The sequence below is a fragment of the Anopheles coluzzii genome, chromosome 3 (assembly GCF_943734685.1).
Source record: "Anopheles coluzzii chromosome 3, AcolN3, whole genome shotgun sequence".
In the NCBI taxonomy this organism is placed as follows: Eukaryota; Metazoa; Arthropoda; class Insecta; order Diptera; family Culicidae; genus Anopheles; species Anopheles coluzzii.
Genome location: NC_064671.1, coordinates 42,110,707 through 42,129,438, shown reverse-complemented (window position 1 = coordinate 42,129,438; position 18,732 = coordinate 42,110,707). Strand labels below are relative to the sequence as shown.

Genomic DNA, 18,732 nt, shown 5'->3' with positions numbered 1-18,732 from the left:
GAAACCATCATTCTCGCGCTCTGGACCGGTGTTGTGCTTGGGTGTAACGCTCCACTCCATCGACATACACGAAACACACGAAACATCATGGTGCATGTGCTCTCCCATACACGTTCGGTTGCGCCTATCAACACGTGGATACTGAAATGTTTGTTCCTTGTTCATGGTTCCGATTCCGGTCCCTCTCTCCCCTTCCGGGTGTGTGTTTCTCACTGCGTGTGTGTCCGGCCGCTTTGGGGGATGATTTTTGACCTGGCTGTTTGTGTGCGGGTGATGTGTATTTCGTCGCTGCTCCCGCGGGGCTTTGTCGCTGCCATATTGCTGTTACCTCTGCTGCCGCGCTATGCTGTTGCTTCACTAGACTAATCCAGCTGTACGTTCGGCGGTCAAATCGGTGAGTGGGTTTTTTTTCAACTCTCGTTCTACGTGGCATGTTGTTTATGCTTTGTATAAATATATGCAGTGTGGGCAATTGCCCCTCCGATGTTAAACTATTCTGTAGATGTATTGCATTACTAACTTGTTTGGCTTATCTTTTAGGTCAAGGAAGGTGGCAAAGGCGTCAAAACCGCATACAAAGGCTTGCGGTCGAAATTTCGCGAAACGACACCACCGAAGACGAAGCTCGACAGCAACAGCAGCTTGCACCTGCATCACCAGTACGACGTCGGTGGCCACCATCAGTCCGCACCGAACTCGCCCGTCTTTAACAAGCGGCCACAGACGATCGCCCTGCCCGACGACGTGTACCACACGCACAACCCGCACCATATGCTGACACCGTCGTCCACCTCACTGCACAACTCGCCACATATCCTGCTGGGCAGCAATCATCACCATCACCATCTGCACCAGTCGCTTCCGCAGAGCAATGGCGGTGTCGGCAGCGCGGGCAACAGTAGCAGTGCTGGGTATCACAGTGCGTCGGCCGCGATGACCCGCAGTGGTAGCAGTGCTGCTGGCAGCACCAGCCACATGAACAACAATCACAGCTATGCGAATAGCAACAGCAACAACAACCACATGACCAGCAGCAGCGCGAGCGACATCCGCAGCCCGACACTAAGTCCAACCAGCTCGAACTCATCGTCCGAGATGAACCTGTGGCAGGAGATGCAGCACCATCTGACACTGTTCAAATCGCCAGCCGTCAATCGGAATGTAAGTAGGCATGCGATCCCTTTTCCTTTTGTTTTTAGTATACGAGCAGCAGCAGCATGTCAGTAACTACTACCCCGCCGCATTCCAGTTTTGCGTTTTGCAGACATTTAGAATGTCTGCTGGAGGAGACAGAGCGCTGCAAGGAATGAATTGGACGGATTTATTATTTATTAGATATTTTTCAACGGTCACTGTTAGAGCGGTTACCGTTATTATTTGCGCCCATTTTAGTTTTCATATTTTATGTTTATTTTTTAATTTCAACCTTGTCACACGAGTTTGGTTTTGTTGTTTCTTTTTATTTTATTGCATTTATTTTGCTGCGCTACTTGCGAACTAAATCGGCCAATAACGAAGCTAAGCCAAACGATATATTTGCATGCTTGTGGACAATATCAGCACAATAATGAGTTTTTTTGCGCGTTGCAGCGTTTGTGTGAGAGCATTTTGGCGCGTTTGTAAACAGCGTGTAATACGATACGATGTGTGTGATATTGGTACACCGTTTGAACACTAACAAACCGGAACCGATCATCGTTTTTTCCGCATCCGTGCACTGTCCGTGCGTGTGTGTGTGCAAGTAGTATTATAACGAGTGTAGTAGTTTGTTTGTCCGATTGATACAGTATTTAAATGTGGTCTAAATTAAATTTCCGTTAAATCTTTGTTTATGTCGGCGAGTCTCTGTTGCGGTGAATTGGTTATCTAAATTCAAAATGTTATTCGGCCGGTGAATATGTTCCTTTTATTCGTTTTTTTGGAGCAAATTTCTTTTCTACCTTTTCTATTCTACTGCGGGTTTCAAATGGGAGTTCCGTTCTCATTTCGGTTTTGGGGAAACAGTTTAGTGGCTCATACAACAATGCTCTATTCTATGTTAACCAATGGGGCCCCATTTTATTGTGTAAGCAGCGTTCATCATTCCATTATCCACCATCTTAGCTGTGAATAGAGCAATTGCGCATCACTCAATCCAATCTATCTTGTTCTTCCTACGGGTCAACTCCTGCACGCATCCATTCATCCGTGTTACTTACACTTGCGACATACACACATACATCCACGCACACACATACAACCATACACACAACCATACACACATATTATCTTTGTGTGGGTCTGTTTTCCCCCTTTTTCCCGTGTATGTGCGTTTGTGTTATGTTGTTATGTTTCTCTCTCTCTCTCCCTTTCTCTTTCTTCTTATATTGGTCCTTTCTGCCCGCCACTGTCCATGTCCACGATATGCAATCCATTTGTGCCTCCCCCTTGCAGCTCAAGCCGACGAACAGTGCGGACGGCGGCAGCATCGGCAGCCGGCCATCGTCCCGGGCGGGCGCACCGGTCAGCCCGCCGGGCGGAAGCAGCAACGCGCTACCTCGCATACAGGAGTCGGTGGCAGTCGGTGCGCAGCCGCTGCTGCTGGGACTAGATCTGGAGGATCCCGGCGGATCACCGGCGCGGTCCGCCTGCTGCAACAACAATGGCAGCGGCGACTACCACGACGACGAGCAGGCCAACTTTGACCTGTCGCCGGACGCACCGTGTCCGCCAATACCGCCCAGGCGCTTCCAGTCGGCGGCCGATGCGCTGGCCGCCATTCAGATCTCTCCCCCGCCAATGTCACCTCCGTCGTCTTCCTCGTCGAACTCGTCGCCCTACCGTACCTACAACAACTTCATACCTCCCGCACCAAAGCCAAAGCCCCCGGCGGGCGCTCCCACCTCTTCCCCCTCGATCATCGACCAGTCACCTCCCTTACCTTCTCCTCCGCCTCCGCCGCCCCTGAAGGCGCCGGTGGATTCCTCCGCCCGGCGCAACGATATCCTCCAGCTCGACGACGGCGAGGAGGAGCAGCTGATTACACTGACCACAACTACGGCGACAGTCGGTGGGCATGGGGCGACGGGCGGTACTGCGACTACCACCACTACGACCACCAGCATGTCTATGACGTTCGGTCAGCCAGCGGTTCGCAAGCCGGAGCCCTCTCCCACGGCCAATAGCACGTTGCATAGCAATCACATCCTACCGCCACTGCTGCCCCAAGCGCAACAGCAGCAACAGCAACAGACCGTACCGCCATCAGTGGCCGGCAAAACGCCACCCCTGCAGCATGCCTATACCTTGCCACATCCACCGAAAGCGCAAGCGCCGCAGCCACCGCAACGGCCACCGCTTGCTCCGAAGCCCACCTTCCGCAAAGAGGTAATGAAACTTGCCCTTTACCACACCTTCCACTGCTTTCTGCTGCTCTATTGCGTGATGCAACTCTTTATCTTACCCTCCCTTCCCTTGAGTTGAGCGTTCAAGATCGTCTAGTGATCTCTTTCCACCAACCCATAGCATTGTGTAGTACACTCTTGGACACATTCCCGTTGTTACTTCAAGTCTCTTTTATTTCCAACAGTTGGTATTTATTCCAGGGACGCTTAATATTGGAAATTAATTCTTATCTTATCCATTGTCCTTCTTCTTTCCCTCTGTTTCTTCTGCGCTCTCTTATTATTATGATATGCTGTGCGCGTATTGATCGATATTGCTTCATTCGTGCTCTACACACCACCAACCCCGTACGCATCCTTTCCCCGTATATACGCATACGCATAATGCTTGGATACGATCCTGCGCTGATCTTGTCTTCTTCCTCTAAACTCCAACCTCAACCACCAACATCCAAACTGTTTGACTCCGTCTGGATACTCCTGTAGATGCGGGTTAAGATCGAACGTAAGCTAAGCATGCAAGCGGTGGCAAAACAGGATGTTTAAGGTCCCGCGTCGTCCTCAAGCGGTGTGTGCAAGCGACAGAGCGATTCGAACCTTTCCTGCGAGCGAATGACGAACGATGATGATCGATCCTTCTTATTGTCACTCTGACGTCCTGTGACAAACACACACACATACACACAGCGAATATCGAATCACGCGTCTCTCCAGCCCCCAACCAAGCAAAACACCTTTTCAACAAACGAGAGATTGTTGCTGCCGCCCAGCTAACCCACCACTTTTTCCACCAACTTCAATCATATGAATACTATCGTAAGACCTGTTTCTATCTTTCTAACCGTTTTTACTCTTCTTTGTGTCCCTTTCTTGTGATGAGTGTTAGTGTTACGTGGGCTTGATCTTTTTTTAACTTGTTAACTTCCTTGTGCAAGGAGTTATGTTTTTTGTTTTTTTTCAAGGGTAGGCGAGACTCTGATCTCGTACTGGTAATGCTGATGGGCAAATGGGGGTTTGTGTTATGTGTGTTATGTGTTTTCCATTATGTTCTCATACCATCGAGATTCTGTTGAGATCATCACGATCGCTGTTATGTGTGGCACAGTTTTGTGTTTTGCTTTCATGCTTAAATCAACTCACGTCTCATGATCACCGTTCTTGTCATTTCGTTCTCATGTCGTCATTCGCACACACTTATCCTGGGGAACCTTTTTGGGGAAGAAAATATGATTAGTATCATGCATACACGATTATCTATCCAAAATCATCTGTCGGTGGGGCATCATCTGAGCTCTTTTTTCTCTCTCTCTCTCTCGGTGTATTACTTTCTCTATTCTCTATCGCTTGGAAATTATATCTTCTCACTGCTTCGGTGTTTGGTCATACTGTCATCAAAAACGTATACAAACGCTTTTTCTGAGTCTTTCATTTAGTCTAGTCGGTGAATAGAAATAGTGTCTGGACTAAATAGGGTTACCGTTTATAGTTGGTTCGTTATCGTCTTTCTATTTTATTATATTTTTATAATCTTAAACGGTAGTCATTCATTTAAGTTTTCTTTTTTGGATTTAATTTACTGTTTGACTCTTACTAAACGAATATGTTTTACTGCCTGGTAGACTTATATTGCTAGTAGTTAGTGTAATGGTTTTTATCTGATTTTCTCAAGCGAGCTTTGTGTTTTCTGCTTGTTTTTTTATTTATAATTTTTAACTGCCCCGATGCGCTTTAATTTGATTGCTTCGACTGTTATGGCACGAGTTTTACGTTTTAATGCTTTTTACTTGAGTATTGTGGATTTGGATTTGTGCGTCAGTTGCTAAGTATCTTGAGTCGTGTAACGTATATTTAACTTCTTCGATGACTCGTACTGTTTGTACTTTTCTTTGTAATCCTTGTATAAGCCAAGTTTGCTCCGTGGTGTCCGTGCTTTTGGTTTTAGTAGAACGTTTTATTGAGCAAAATCTGCCGAATCAATCGCTTCAGTGGTTTCGGTCGATTGGTCGATTTCCTCCCCCCATTAAATTATCCATCCATTAGGGAAACCGTTTGTTATCCTGCGCACCCCCAAAACACCCACATTCACACACCCGCGTACTGCTACACCGCTCCGTGTTCTCACGCTCCTACCGCCCTATATTTCGCAGTCTCAAAACGGTGACATCCCGGACTTTCCCGCGTCCACGTCCGGGACGGGCAGCAGTACAACTCCGCCGGCGGTGAACGATGAGTCCCTTGATCTAATCACGCTCGACACCACCAACTCGAGTTTCGAGCTGGAGGACTTCGATCCGCTCAATGAACGGGCCAGACCGATCGGTGGTGTCGCTGCCGCTACCGGCACCGCGCATGCTCAACCCTCCAGCTCAGCAGCACTAACACCACCCTCCAGCTATGCGTCCGGCTTGGCAAATGTCGTCGTGGCGTCCGGCGTAACGATGCCTACCGGCCTGAGCGTTAATAATCCCATCTATCCTTACTTTACACCGCTTTACCAACAAAACGTCGCCACTACACCGCACTCCGCCCACCATCCACCACCATCACAACAACAACACCAATTCCATCGGACACTACTAGGGACGATGGCGGCAGGAGCAGGCGATGGACAATCACAGCGGCCCACTAGCAACACAGCGTCATCCACTGGTGCTGGTGCTGGTACCGGTGCCCGGGAAAGCAATGTTTCCGACGATTTCGAACTGCTGCGAAACTATGGTCTAGACAAGTTTTCACTGTTGGACGGGGGTAGCACAAAAAAGCAAGCGCCCGCACTGCTGCACGTGAACGGTAGCACTGGCAAGGGAGAGAACCAACCGAGTACGACCAATGCTTCCGTTAATGCGCAGGTTCTTCCCAACGGGCGACAGATGGGCTGCAATGGTGGTAGCAAGATCGTGAACAACGGACCGACCAAAGCTTCGTTCAACAACTGGACGACGTTCGATTGAGATTAGCATGGGCGAATCCGTTAGGAGAGAGCGTTGCATCATCTGGCAGTTCTAGATCGTAAGCTCAACGCCGGGGGTTTAGTTTTCGCAAAGCAACATAAGAAACAAAAACCCGCAATAAACATTTCAGGCAAAGAAACTATCATTAATATACGCTTTTAGCAGCAAAAAGGAAAGTCTTCATTCCATGAGGTAGACAACAAAAAGGACAAAAGCGAAGGATTAATGAATCCCGGAAGCGTCATAAAAGCTTAGGCCATATTAAACGTTTAATCAGTTATCATACAGCAAACTCTAGAGCCAATATTGTTTTGTTTTTCAGCTTCTTCTTCGTTTTGCCTTGATAAGTGTGTATGCAATAACGAATCCCGCAACCAGTTGTTGTTTTATGTTGTCCGTTTATGTTCCACTCGTTTTTGTATTATATATAGTGTCATGAAAGCAAACATTGCAATCAATTCACGTGCTACATGTTATCATGTAGCGCCTGGAGGTTTCAGTGAATAGAGCAAACGGTGTTTTTTTGTTTGATATTTAAATGTGTAGTTTCTGTGTAATCCTTTGCCCCGAGTTGTATTGAATAATTTTATAGATTTACCGTGTGGTTATTAGCGGTAGAAGAGGTGTAGTAAAAGGAAAACATAATCGTATAACGATTTCAAAGTGTAGCAAGAGTTCGATAAATCGATGGCACATTTGTTGTGTGAGAAGCATGCGAATCAGCGCATAGAGGGAGAAACATTGTAGAGGAACAAAAAGACACATGGCACAGAATGTAAATCTAATTTAATTCTTAAACCTATGCACAAAACGAATGCAACAAACTAGACAAACGAGAAGATTGAACGAAAAAACAAGTCAGGTAGACGGGAAGGAAACATTTAAACTGTATTGCTGGCTATGCTGTGTGTAAAGTGGGAATAAAGATGAGTATAGAAAAAGAAAGCGGAACGCGTTTGGGGGAGGGAAATAGTTTACGCCGCATCAATGCGTTAATTATAGTGTGAAGCATTTTAAAAAATGTATTCGTTGCCAGAACAGAGACCGTAGTGTAGATTAACAAACAAACAAACAATTGATAGCATACACCAAATGTGTGGCAGGAACTACTGCGGGGGAATGCGGGATGGAGTATCATCTTAACCATCCTGCCCTGGTTAGGATAAAGTCATAGACATATAAATAGTGACAGATAGAGAGATAGAGAGAAAGAGTGGAGAGAGAGAGAGAGTGAAAGGTTGGAGAATGAGTCAGGATTGCAGTTTTAAATTTGTTTTAACCTAAAAGAGAAACATATACAATGTTCTGTAGCGAGTGAGGATTATATTACTGCTTAATGCGATATTTTAGCGCCACTTACGTACTCTCTACCGTACTAGAAGAAAAAAAACACACATTAGTAACAGCTCGATCGTGTACTGTTGATAGATAAACCAAATATTCAACAATAACAGCAACAAAACGCTCACCTGGCCATGAGGCACGCAGGTGATGATACGTGTTAAGATATTTAGTCAAAATGTTGTAAAAAAAAGAACACAGATATGGAGCGGTTTCTCGCAAATTTTCCATCACAACGTTCGCAATTTACTACAATTGCATCACAACAACACACACACTGCTCAAAGATAGGTTTACTCGAGGGGAACAGTAATATAGGGTTTTGGTTAAGTGTTTTGGAACACCGTTTGGAACACACCGTTGGGTTGCGCTCTTCTTAAACAACCAGACACATGCATCACGCTGTATCAAATACCAAACGACGAAAGCAATTGATGCGTTTTATCAACAACACCGCAGCGCACAACCGCCCACGTGTTAACGACCAACGACCCGGGGTAGAAATAAGAGAATGCGTCACAGGTTCTTATACAGGACTTTTACATTTACAAAGGCAATATCAGAGCAAACAGTGGAAATGATAGAACTCTTTTTTTAGTTAGGAAACCGTTATAAACACTATACTCTGGCTATAGAACAAGAAATAATGAGTAGCGAAAGTCGTATTTGAGACGACCGATGAAGCTACAAACATTTAATCCCCATGCTGTACGCCAATTAATTGCCGTGGGTACTTCATACTCGTTTCGACCGTGGTTTAAACCTACCAACATCGATGGCTCACTTTGCAAACAAGTTTCTTCCTTGGAAATACAATCATACAACACTATATAAATATATCATTGAACACGACAGCATCTAACCGATCAATCCAGGCGTTTGAAGAGGAGTATGGTACCGATCACGTGGCGTAACTATATATTAAAACCGATTACACAAAAAAATGAAAAGCAAAAAGCATTTAAATTATCGCAACGTTTGGCAACATAAAATGCAGAAAGAAATATATCCAAACCCCATTGCTAAAACGACCATTATCGAATGATAGATACGTTAGAAGCATATAGCAAAGCTCTCAGTAAGGCTAAAATTAACAAATATATTTAAACAATACCTTCCCCACCCTCCAAATTTTACGCTGTTGCCGGAAAAAAATCCAAAAAACTTAACACAAGAAAAGACAGAGGATTTGGAATAACTTTATAACTTTGTTGTGCGCGTTGTGCTGCTTCTTTCTTTGTTTTGCAAAAGCGCGTATCATTAGCGGCTCCCTGCGGGAGGTATCATTAATCTATAATCGAATACGAGTTGGAAAAAAGGGAATCAAGAATGCTTCTTAACGTTTTAGCAGTGGTCAGATGTGAGCATAGAAAAGGACAAAGATTAGTTCCGAGCAGCAGTACCGGAGAACGTTGTGTAAGTGTGTGCGTGTGAGTGTACTTCCTGCGCGCAAGGTGCAGAGTGTAGAGATGGTAGCAACAGACAGACTATATATTGGAAAACCCGAATGTTGAATGTCAAATAAAAGACGAAACATATTACAAACGAAAAAAAGGGGCTCTTCTTATATCACGTGTGCTTCGTGTATTAGTTTCGGTAAGATTGTATTGTTTACGACTTAAAGCTAACGAAAGTTAAGATTTGTCATGCTTGCGCCCTTGCAGTTAAACGCTATAATCTTTGAACACTCACTGGTAGTAGATCGGTCTTACCCGGTACCGAGGCCGATTGAGCTTAAGGTACGCCAAGTAGAGACTCATCGCAATGATACCGACAATCAGGCAGGCCAGTATAATTTTCTGTGCCCTCACCATCTGCATCTGTCGATGATCTCGCATCAACTGTAACACCTGCTCCATGCCGGGCAGATCCATTTCACGATACTTGCGGCAAAGTAAATTGTCGTGCACGGTTAGATAAACCAATAGATAGTCTTTGTACATAGGCGGTTCAGCGCAGCGCAGCTTGGGGAATAGTTTGTGTAGCTCGCGATTGGAATGCATCGCCGGGATGACTTTGCTCACGAACCACTGCATCGAGCAGTTGCAGTTAAACGGATTACCCTGCAGATCGACACCTTGGGTGATCTGCTTCCAGTGGACCATATCTTCCGGCACCTGCTGTAGTGCGTTGTAACTGAGATCAAGCTACAAAGAGAGGCGCTTTAGGTGAGCAATCCACGATTGGTGTGGAGTGATGGTTCTCTTACCCTTTTCAATTGCTTAAGATCAGTGAACGCGTGTGGCTCAATGTAGGAAAGTCGAGGACAAAAGGAAATCTCAATCTCTTGCAGATTTGCTGGAAAGAGTAAACAAGATTCAGGGATTAAAGTATGTTTTAAAAGAGCCTTCAGGTGTCTTCACATACCCGCTCCTTCGAAAGCAGTCTTCTCCACGGACTGTAAGTGTGGCATTCGGTTGAAGGAAACCTTCCGGATGCTGTTGCCTGTTGCATTGCTCAGCTTAGGTATGGTGTCGAAATAGTTGCCCGACAAGTCTAACTCCTCGAGCGCTGGGTAACAGTGTCCACAAAAGCTCGCCAATCGATTGCTCGATAGATCCAGATATCGTACATAGTGGCCCTCTTTTGTCGTTTCGAGCTCGTTAAAGCTCAGGGAAAGCTCAACCAACGTATCCGGTAGCGAATCGAACGGCCACGCGGTGAACTTGTTGTGATCGAGAAGTAACCTGCGCAGCGATCGGGACAGTATGATAGGTTTGCTGTCAACTTTCTTGATGGAGTTGTGAGACAAGTCCAGTGTGTCCAGTGCATCGAGCTTGGACAGCTCGGTGCGCAGCGACTCGATGCGATTGTGCGAGAGGTTGAGATGCCTTAGCTCACCCCAGGTGAATGATTTGAAGCCTTTGATTTCGCTGATCCAGTTGTTCGATAAATCCAGCCGTTGGAGTTTGTTGGGCAGGTAAAATAACTCTAACAGGAGAGGAGAGCAGAATTGTTTATTTTTTTTACACTGTCGGTGTGATAAGACTCCTCTACTTATCACGCTTTGCAAAACCCTGGCGCAATCACAATTAACGAGAAGGAAACGCACAGGGGGTTGATTTATCGCGTATCACATACCATTCACCGCTGTTATCATGTTTCTGCGTAATGACAGCACGGTCAACATTTTGAAATTGACAAACGCTTCAGCCTCCATCGCGGTTATTTGATTTTCGTCCAGATTCAAGCTGACCACGCCGTCATGTCCCTGCAGACTAAACATAGATCGTTGCAAATGATTTTGATTGCCAATTACGCTGTGTCTTAGTTAAATCCAAGTGTGATGGATCACTCACATATCGACGTGCGGCACTTCTAAGCCATTGAAAGTGACCTCCAGCGTGGGGTTCGCTTCCGCCACACTATCAAGCTCGGACCAGCTCCAGCTGGTAAAGTCGAACTCTTGATTGAACGATCCGCTGTATTGTTTCCACATGGTGTGATTAAACCGTAGCCGCACTTGCGCGCCATCGTTGTCACTAACAGTGCACTGCATATACTGACACACTTTTGCCGTTTGCAGCGGCTCATCGGACGCGTACACAATTACCGGCATCATTAGACCGCTCATTAGCCACAACTGAACCAACCACCGTCCCACCTGAAAGTGTTTGGGCGTTCTTCGAGCCATACTTTTAGGTGCTTAGAAACGCAATCAGTACTAAGCACAACAATGCCACAATGCACACATTAAGGCTGAGCTCTCCCGAACGTAGAAATCCAATCAATCAGCTACGCGCACTCACTACCAACTGCGCGCGAACAAGGCTCGACTCGAGGCCTCGGACAGCTGTGTTATCATATCAACGTGATAACGATAACGGGTAGTATGAGTTCTATACTCATAAAAAAATAATAATTCCTACGAGGCACTTTTCCCACCCCCTTTCTCCCCCTCTCACCAACTCCAATCTTTAAGCCGAAGGTCAGTCTAGCATTTATGCTGTTTCTTACCACGCGTGTGTCTCGAGCAACACTCTCGCGGGAGCGCGCGCGCGGGCACACACTCACTCACTGACTATAGCCCCGCGAGTCCCAAGCGTGAAACGATCGGTTGGCAGTGGCCGGAACACTGACCTTTTTTGTTACGGTGTTGCGATGGCGCTTGTCGGTGCGCTCCTCCGAGTGCAGCTGTTGGCACATTAGTTATTCATAAAGTTGAACTTAAGAAAGGTTTCAGGGCGAATCGGAAGTTTGTTATTTACACTTCCATTTGGAGATTCTTTTGGTGTAGAAGTAGAAAAAAGCTCAATTGATGTTTGAGTGTGAACGAGTTTTTTAATGCTATATAAGTGCGATCGTTTATCAGCCTCGAGATCCCATGCGATCATGCATTTTGTCGTTGAATTATAATGGAAACATAATTCCTAAATTAGAGTTAACTGTAGGTGTTAATGTCCAGGTTGTACAATAAATTTGGTCAGTATCTAAAACTCTCATAGAAAACCGTAGCGTAGTGACGTGCCGACTCGTATAGTGCATCATTCATTATCCGGCGCTACAACCGCTTTAAGGTCTTGGCCTGCCGCAGGAGTGTCCGAAACCGCTCACGCCTCCTCTGTCCTCGTGGACGGCCTAAAAAGAGCTTATGGGATAGGTCGTCCGTTTCCATGCGTTACAACATGGCCAGTCCACTGGTGAGGTCGCCGTACATCTCGTATAACTCGTCGTTATAACGGCTCCTCCATTGTCCTTCCACACATACGGGGCCAAGAATTCTTCTGAACGGCTTCCTCTCGAACGCGGCTAAGAGGGTTTCGTCAGATTTGGACAGTGTCCATGTCTCAGAGGCGTATGTGAGTACCGGTACTATATAGGTGCTTTATTTAGTCCCATCTTCGTCCGTCACGACAGGTTTTTTAAGGTGAACTGATTTTTCAGGCTGTAGAATGACCAGTGGGCAGCCAGCAACCTTACGCACAACTCAACTACCATGCTATTCGTTGGTGACCCGACCACCGAACTCGGGTTCGGACCTTTGACCCGAGATAGGTGAACTGTGAAACGACTTCAAAAGTGCGTTCACCTATCTGCACGTCACGCCTACGTAAATTTTGATTATTTATTGGTAGGGTCAGTGATGTTGCCACCATAACTTAGGTCTTTGCCTCGTTTATCTGAAATCCGAGGTTCTCTGCCACCTGCTCGATCCCTTGGTAGGCTTCTGCTACATAGAAAAGCTGCAGACCAATGATGTCTATATCATCAGCGTATGCCAGCATCTGGGTTGACTTATAGAAGATGGTTCCCGTAGTCTCCACCCTCGAGTCACAGATGGCCCTCTCTAGCGCCAAGTTGAATTGGAGACAGGCAAGCCCGTCCCCCTGGCGTAGACCCTTGGTGGTAGCAAAAGGTCCTGAGAGTTTGCCATTCACCGTCATCTCGCAAGAGACGTTGACCATAGTCATTCTAACTAGCCATATCAGTTAGGCTCGCTATCCCATACCTCAGTAACAATTTTATGAACCTCTTTTTCTTACCGTGTACCTGCATTCCTGACCAGTTCAGCTGTTCAGCAATTCCGTCGGTTCCGGGTGCATTGTTGTTTTTCAGCTGACGGATAGCTTTTGGCTTTGGTCGATGCTACGTGGCAATAGCATGACACTATATACTAGTGGAGCCTCTAGCTGTTCGTCAAACTGGTAGTTGAGTAATTCATCACAGCACTGAGCCGACCGCGAGAGCCCACCGTACGCCTCTCTGGTTTGGTCGAGTTCCTGTATGCTTTGCTCATCCCCAGTGGCGGATTTAGGGTGTTGGGGGCCCTATGCGTTAAAAGGAGTGGAGGCCCCCGGTTGGTGTCAAGGGGGGGGGGGGGGGGGGGGTTTCTCAGGATCCCTTTACTGGACCTCATAGTTTATGAGTCCCTTCATCCATGGGGCCCCTATCTAGCACACAAGCTCTTGCTGAGACTACTGTACACACTGTTTTATATGCTGGAATTACCATATACGGGGCCCCCTGCGGCCACTCAGTCCGCGTACCGTTAAATCCGCCACTGCTCATCGCATATGTGTTTCTTGGAGCGGTTAACTCGTTACTCTTCGAGTCAAAGCCAAGCATTACCGCGTTATATGACGTTGCTGCATTGCTCGGTATGCATTGTTCTTACGTTCCGAACCAGTCAGATTTGGTGTTGCCACGACGTGGTGGATAGTCTTGGGGGAATTTGTAGCACAGTTTATTATTTTTGTTTTAGAGAGTTCCACCTCTCGTTCGTAGTTTCGCTGGGTGAAGTGAAGTATATTTTCTGCACTCTGTTGATCAAACAACTTAAATGGTTCTCGGGATCTCTCGATCACGAGGCCCCTACTCTCTATGAGTCTTATCGTCCACGGGTCCCTATCGAGCACGGACGACGTGGATGAGCCTACTGCACCCTCTGTTTTATATGCTGCATATATATTATCCGCAGCCGCTCAGTCCTCTTACCGTTTCATTCGCCACTGCCAATAACTGTAATTATTTAATGTTGTATCACTGCCTGAAGAAAGATGTAGTTGGCCATAATTTAAGGAACCGCCGCTGAAATCCTCAAAGTCAAAAGGATGTATAAAAATATGAAATCTTCCGGCATTAAGGTGCAGCCACTTTATGCTTATTTTCGATGAGAATGACTCTCCATTATCGTTTGTTTTTATAGAAGCTATCATATCTCCTATGAAGGAATTCACATGATCTGCCACTTTGTCCCAATATTTCCCATTATATATGTCTTAGTTGGGATGTAGGCGTCCTTAGTGTGGTTTAAGATTTTCTTTATTGATCAAACTAAATCGCTATCTACCCACGAGTGATGTACTGTAGAGGTGACCTGGTGAACAGGTGACAGACGTGCCGACTCGTATAGTGCAGCGATCGGCAAAGTGCGGCTCTTTGATATCGAGATGGCGGCTCTTAACAGTTCATATATTTCAAAGATCACTTACACATTTTTGCTCTTGGTTTGACAATTAGGCTCTTCACGTGAAACTCTACGATCATTATTGTAGAATTTGGCTCTTTCGGACGTAAAGTTTGCCGACCGCTGGTATAGTGCATACAATACGTTAATTAACTAGCATGCGCGTGTATAATATCAAGCATTATCAGGTTACGTTTGGGTTATTTTAAGGGGTGTATAAAGGCACTATGTTCTTCATGGATTATTTTTTTGGGTAAATCATACACCACAACCAACCAAATGGTGAAGGAGAGACATCGCATATAAATTGAACCAAATATACTACGGAGCTCCTTCAAATTTGCTTCTTAAATTTGAATGATAATGTTCTTGTATTAAAAGTGTCTTTGAACGTTTTGGAAGGAAGTATTTTATGTTATTTTATGCAATTCCTCGAATGAGATCGTGTGATACATCACAACTTGCTCTGCGTTCTAGAAATAATCTTATTTTGATATAATCTATTTATATGTTTAACCTAATACGATGTTTTATTTAATTCCTCGCCGTCTTAATGGTACATGCTTTCCCTACACGCTCGATGTTACGCAGCAGCGACTTCATTCACTTCCAGCTGCATTTTGCTTCGGTTTAACCGCTTCCGCACCGACCAGACTGCGAATCTTCGACACCTGTGTCTGGTCCAGCGTGAACGAGTTGAAAATATGCCGTCCAATGTCCACACTCTCCGGATACCCGTTCTCGCTGCAGTACTGCAAACACTGCAGGGCAACCGATGGCGTTCTGTTGGCCACGCACAAATTCACAAACTCGCGCAACCCGTCAATCCTCGGCTCACCCACGATCGAGTTCTGTTCCTTGCTGAGCTTGGTAAAGACGGCCGTCGCCTTCTCGTAATCCCCAGCCCGGGCACACAGCAGCAACACGTCGCCCAGCATCGGTCCGGGCATGCCGGTCGTCGTGGTGGCGCGCGGTGCCGCAGCACGCTCCTCCATCCGGTTCCACATGTCCCACGCAATGTTGGCGAAGCGCTGAACCAGCTCCGCATGCTTCGGCTCGTCCGCCGACGGTTGATTCGTGACCATGATGTGCAGCAGCAGGCTGACCAGATTTTCCCGCCCCGTATGGTCGAACTGCACCATGTGGGACCACAGCAGCGGCACGTGCTCGATAGCGGTGTTCATCTCGACCGAGCGCAAAATGTCCTCCATCACCGACGGTTCCGGTATGTAAACGTTCGGCACCAGTAGGTGGTACGTTTCGAGGAAACTGTCGAGCGGTTCCGTGGTCGCCAGCAGGGCAAAGTAGTGCCGATAGTAGATCGATTCCTTGTATGAATCGCCAATCAGGTTGTAGTTTTCGCCTTGGTGCAGCAGCTGGTTGACGCGCTTCGCCAGCTCCTTATCGTGCAGATGGTTGCGGCACACGTCCATCGCCGTCACGAAGAAGAACGTATCCTTCGGATCCTGGATCGTAAACTCTTTGCTCTCGATTTCGTTCATAATGTCGTGCAGCACGTGGCTGACCGGGCCCCGTTCGCGACAGAAGATGACCAGCATGTAGTACCAGCTCGCCAGGGACGGTTCGATACCGAGCTGCTTAAACTCGGCCAACGTTTTCAGCGCGTACGTGCGCGGATGATTGTACCCACCGATCGTTGTCACCGTCTGCAGGATCCCGTTCAGCGTACCGAGGTTCGGCCGCAGTCCCTGCTGCTTCATCGTAGTCATAACCTCGCACACCAGATCCCACCGCTTGTCGTAGCTTTCCTTCAGGAACGAGGCGATGTGCAGCAAACTGTTGAACGTGTTCGTGTCGAGCTCGATGCCCTTCTCCACCGTCTCCTGGTACAGGGCCCAGGCTTTCTCGACCTGGAAGAAGCGTGCCATGCCGCGGATCATGGCACAATAGTGCTCGGACCGTTTCGATTCCAGCCCGTGGAACAGTTCCTCCGCCAGCTCGAAGTCTTTCCACGTTTTGCGCTGCCGTTCGCGGCCAACCGTTCCCTGGCGGAACCAACGCTCCTCGATGAACTGTTCCGGCAGCGTGTCCTCGTGGTTGTAGAAGCAGAGCAGCTCCAACAGCTGCTGCTTCAGCTCATCCCCCATCTCGATACCGTTCTTCTTCAGCAGATTGTACACCAGTATCGCGTCCTTCACCTCCACGCTGTCGATCAGCTGCTGCAGATCGGTCGTCTCCACCTGGCTTTCCTCGTTGTACACCATCGTCGGTACGAACGCTTGCACCGGCGGGTCAGCTTCCATGTGCCGGAACAGCTTCGCGTTCTCCTGCCGTATCCAGTGGGCCGCCTTGCGTCCCGCCTCCTGCGCCAGGGCGTACGTTTTCTTGTTCGCGTTCGACGTCGGTATCAGGTACGGATCGTCGTGGTATTTGTAGTGCGGAGCGGTCGGATCGAACCCGACCGTCGCGGACAGTGCCATCAGAATGTCGGTCGGGCCGCGTTCGATTCGAGTCGGGATTACTATCTTCTCTTTCGCCGGTGGTGCTGTCGCACCGGTATCACCCGTCGACGATGCCGGCTGCGATGAGGTGCTTTGCGATGCGCTGAACACTTTGCCGTACGCCAGCGTGTGGTTGCGCGAGTGCACCCGTAATCGGTACATGGATTTCCACAAATTGTTCATCCTTTACGATGCTTTTTCACAGATAAATGCAATGAAATTGAGCAGAAAATGCGTGCACCGCACGTTGCGTTTTTGCACCGCGAAACACTTTCTACACAACAAAAACAACCATGTGTTATGTCATGGGGGTGAGAACCAGTGTGGCCAGATTATTTTAGCGGTTTTCGGTAGGCGCATCAAAATTTTATCGGTAGTTTTCGGTAGGTTAAAACTCGAAACTTAAAAGAAGTAAAAGCGAAAGAAGTGTTGAGCGGGATGGGGGGGAGGGGAGGGGGGGGTGCTAATGCGCAAAATGAAAGTTCCATCTCACGAGAATATGCATCCTTTATCTAGGATATGGATTAGATTTGGTTCAGCGGTTACACAAATGAAGATTTTTCTGAAGTGTCGATCTGAAAATTGGAATTCTAAGCCAATTCTAAGATGCACATTTTTTCTCAGTGGTGGCAAGTTCTTTTTCTCGAGGCTCTACGCGACCGCTTAGGGCCGCTGCAGTGCTCCATCGGATACGATTTTATCGTACGTGCTGTCATTTGATTTTCGCTGGATTATTTAGATTGATTTGAGAGTTTGGCTGAGTTTTATAGTTCCATGATTAAAAAAATTGAGATTTTTTCCTTCAAACCCTAGATATATATACATCGGTATTTCTGGTCACTTTGCCCACAGGGCAAGGCGAGCTTTTTGGCGGCCACCGTCGCAAAACCGTCGCAAAACGTCAAAACCGACGTCACAAGCAAGGTGTTATAAATGACAAGGTGAAGTTGTTCAGAGCAAAATGACATTTCTCGACTTGACATTTCTCTTCCGGGGGCTCCGGTATAAAAATCGGGGAGGGCTGGTGCGGGGTAATGAATTTGTATGCAGAGAGTGACAGATGTCCCCCACAATGTCGCCCAGCAAAAGCGATAAAAATCAACCTTCTAAATACATGATCCTTGGTCACAAGTACTGCAAACCGACGTCGCCAGCGCCTCCAAATCGTTGCGAGTTTCGCTCACTGGCGACGTCGGTTTGCAGTACTTGTGACGTCGGTTTTGACGTTACGCGACGGTTTTGCGACGGTGGCCGCCAAAAAGCTCGCCTGACCTGCGGACCAGTGTGGCCAGATTATATTAGCAGATTACGGCAGGAGCACTGTGAGAACACAACCATTTAAATTTAATCAATTATTTTAACGATCAATTTCTTTTTACCCTATTAGCAAAGAGAAGGAAAAAGTGTGCGACTTTTATAAATAATGTGTGTGGTTTGAAGGAAGATTGTGTGAAGCTATGAATCAAAAGTTGCTTTTATTTGTAATACAAGTGATAAAATATTTATAAACCAAGTTTGATGTGTTAAAGTTTTTCTTTTGATTCGGGTGCACCAAGTCCGTGTAAAGGGAAGCGCACAGCGCGCTAAGAAAGAAACGAGCGGGAGGAATCAAGTGGGGTACCAATTCAGCGCAGCGCAAGCCGAAAGAAACGGAAAGGAAGGGGTATGATGAAAATACAATGAAACAG

At 47.0% G+C, this 18,732-nt stretch overlaps 3 protein-coding genes across 7 annotated transcripts in view; 1 reads left to right on the top strand and 2 right to left on the bottom strand.

Moving 5' to 3' along the window:
* LOC120954690 (DENN domain-containing protein 1A-like) overlaps positions 1-18,732 on the top strand; it is a 121,853-nt gene that overhangs the window by 14,462 nt on the left and 88,659 nt on the right. Inside the window, exons 7-10 of one of the 5 annotated variants that reach the window (XM_049609844.1) lie at positions 362-394; positions 541-1,161; positions 2,434-3,366; positions 5,531-8,625. In XM_049609844.1, the coding sequence (XP_049465801.1) occupies positions 362-394; positions 541-1,161; positions 2,434-3,366; positions 5,531-6,334 (2,391 nt within the window). In that variant the 3' untranslated portion in view covers positions 6,335-8,625. Of the gene's footprint in view, positions 1-361; positions 395-540; positions 1,162-2,433; positions 3,367-3,869; positions 4,184-5,530; positions 8,626-18,732 lie in introns of those variants that run through there. The other 4 variants (XM_049609846.1, XM_049609845.1, XM_040374838.2 and 1 more) reach the window with 4 other exon arrangements.
* LOC120954689 (leucine-rich repeat neuronal protein 2-like) lies at positions 9,235-12,982 on the bottom strand. The gene is made up of 5 exons (XM_040374836.2): positions 10,975-12,982; positions 10,757-10,893; positions 10,043-10,606; positions 9,885-9,973; positions 9,235-9,822 (listed from the first exon to the last, which is right to left on the bottom strand). Exons 1-5 carry the CDS (start codon positions 11,307-11,309, stop codon positions 9,364-9,366), a joined length of 1,584 nt encoding a protein of 527 aa, XP_040230770.2. The 5' UTR covers positions 11,310-12,982; the 3' UTR covers positions 9,235-9,363.
* On the bottom strand, positions 15,086-17,359 carry LOC120957400 (protein PTCD3 homolog, mitochondrial). The gene has a single exon (XM_040379599.2). It carries the CDS (start codon positions 17,225-17,227, stop codon positions 15,182-15,184), a length of 2,046 nt encoding a protein of 681 aa, XP_040235533.2. The 5' UTR covers positions 17,228-17,359; the 3' UTR covers positions 15,086-15,181.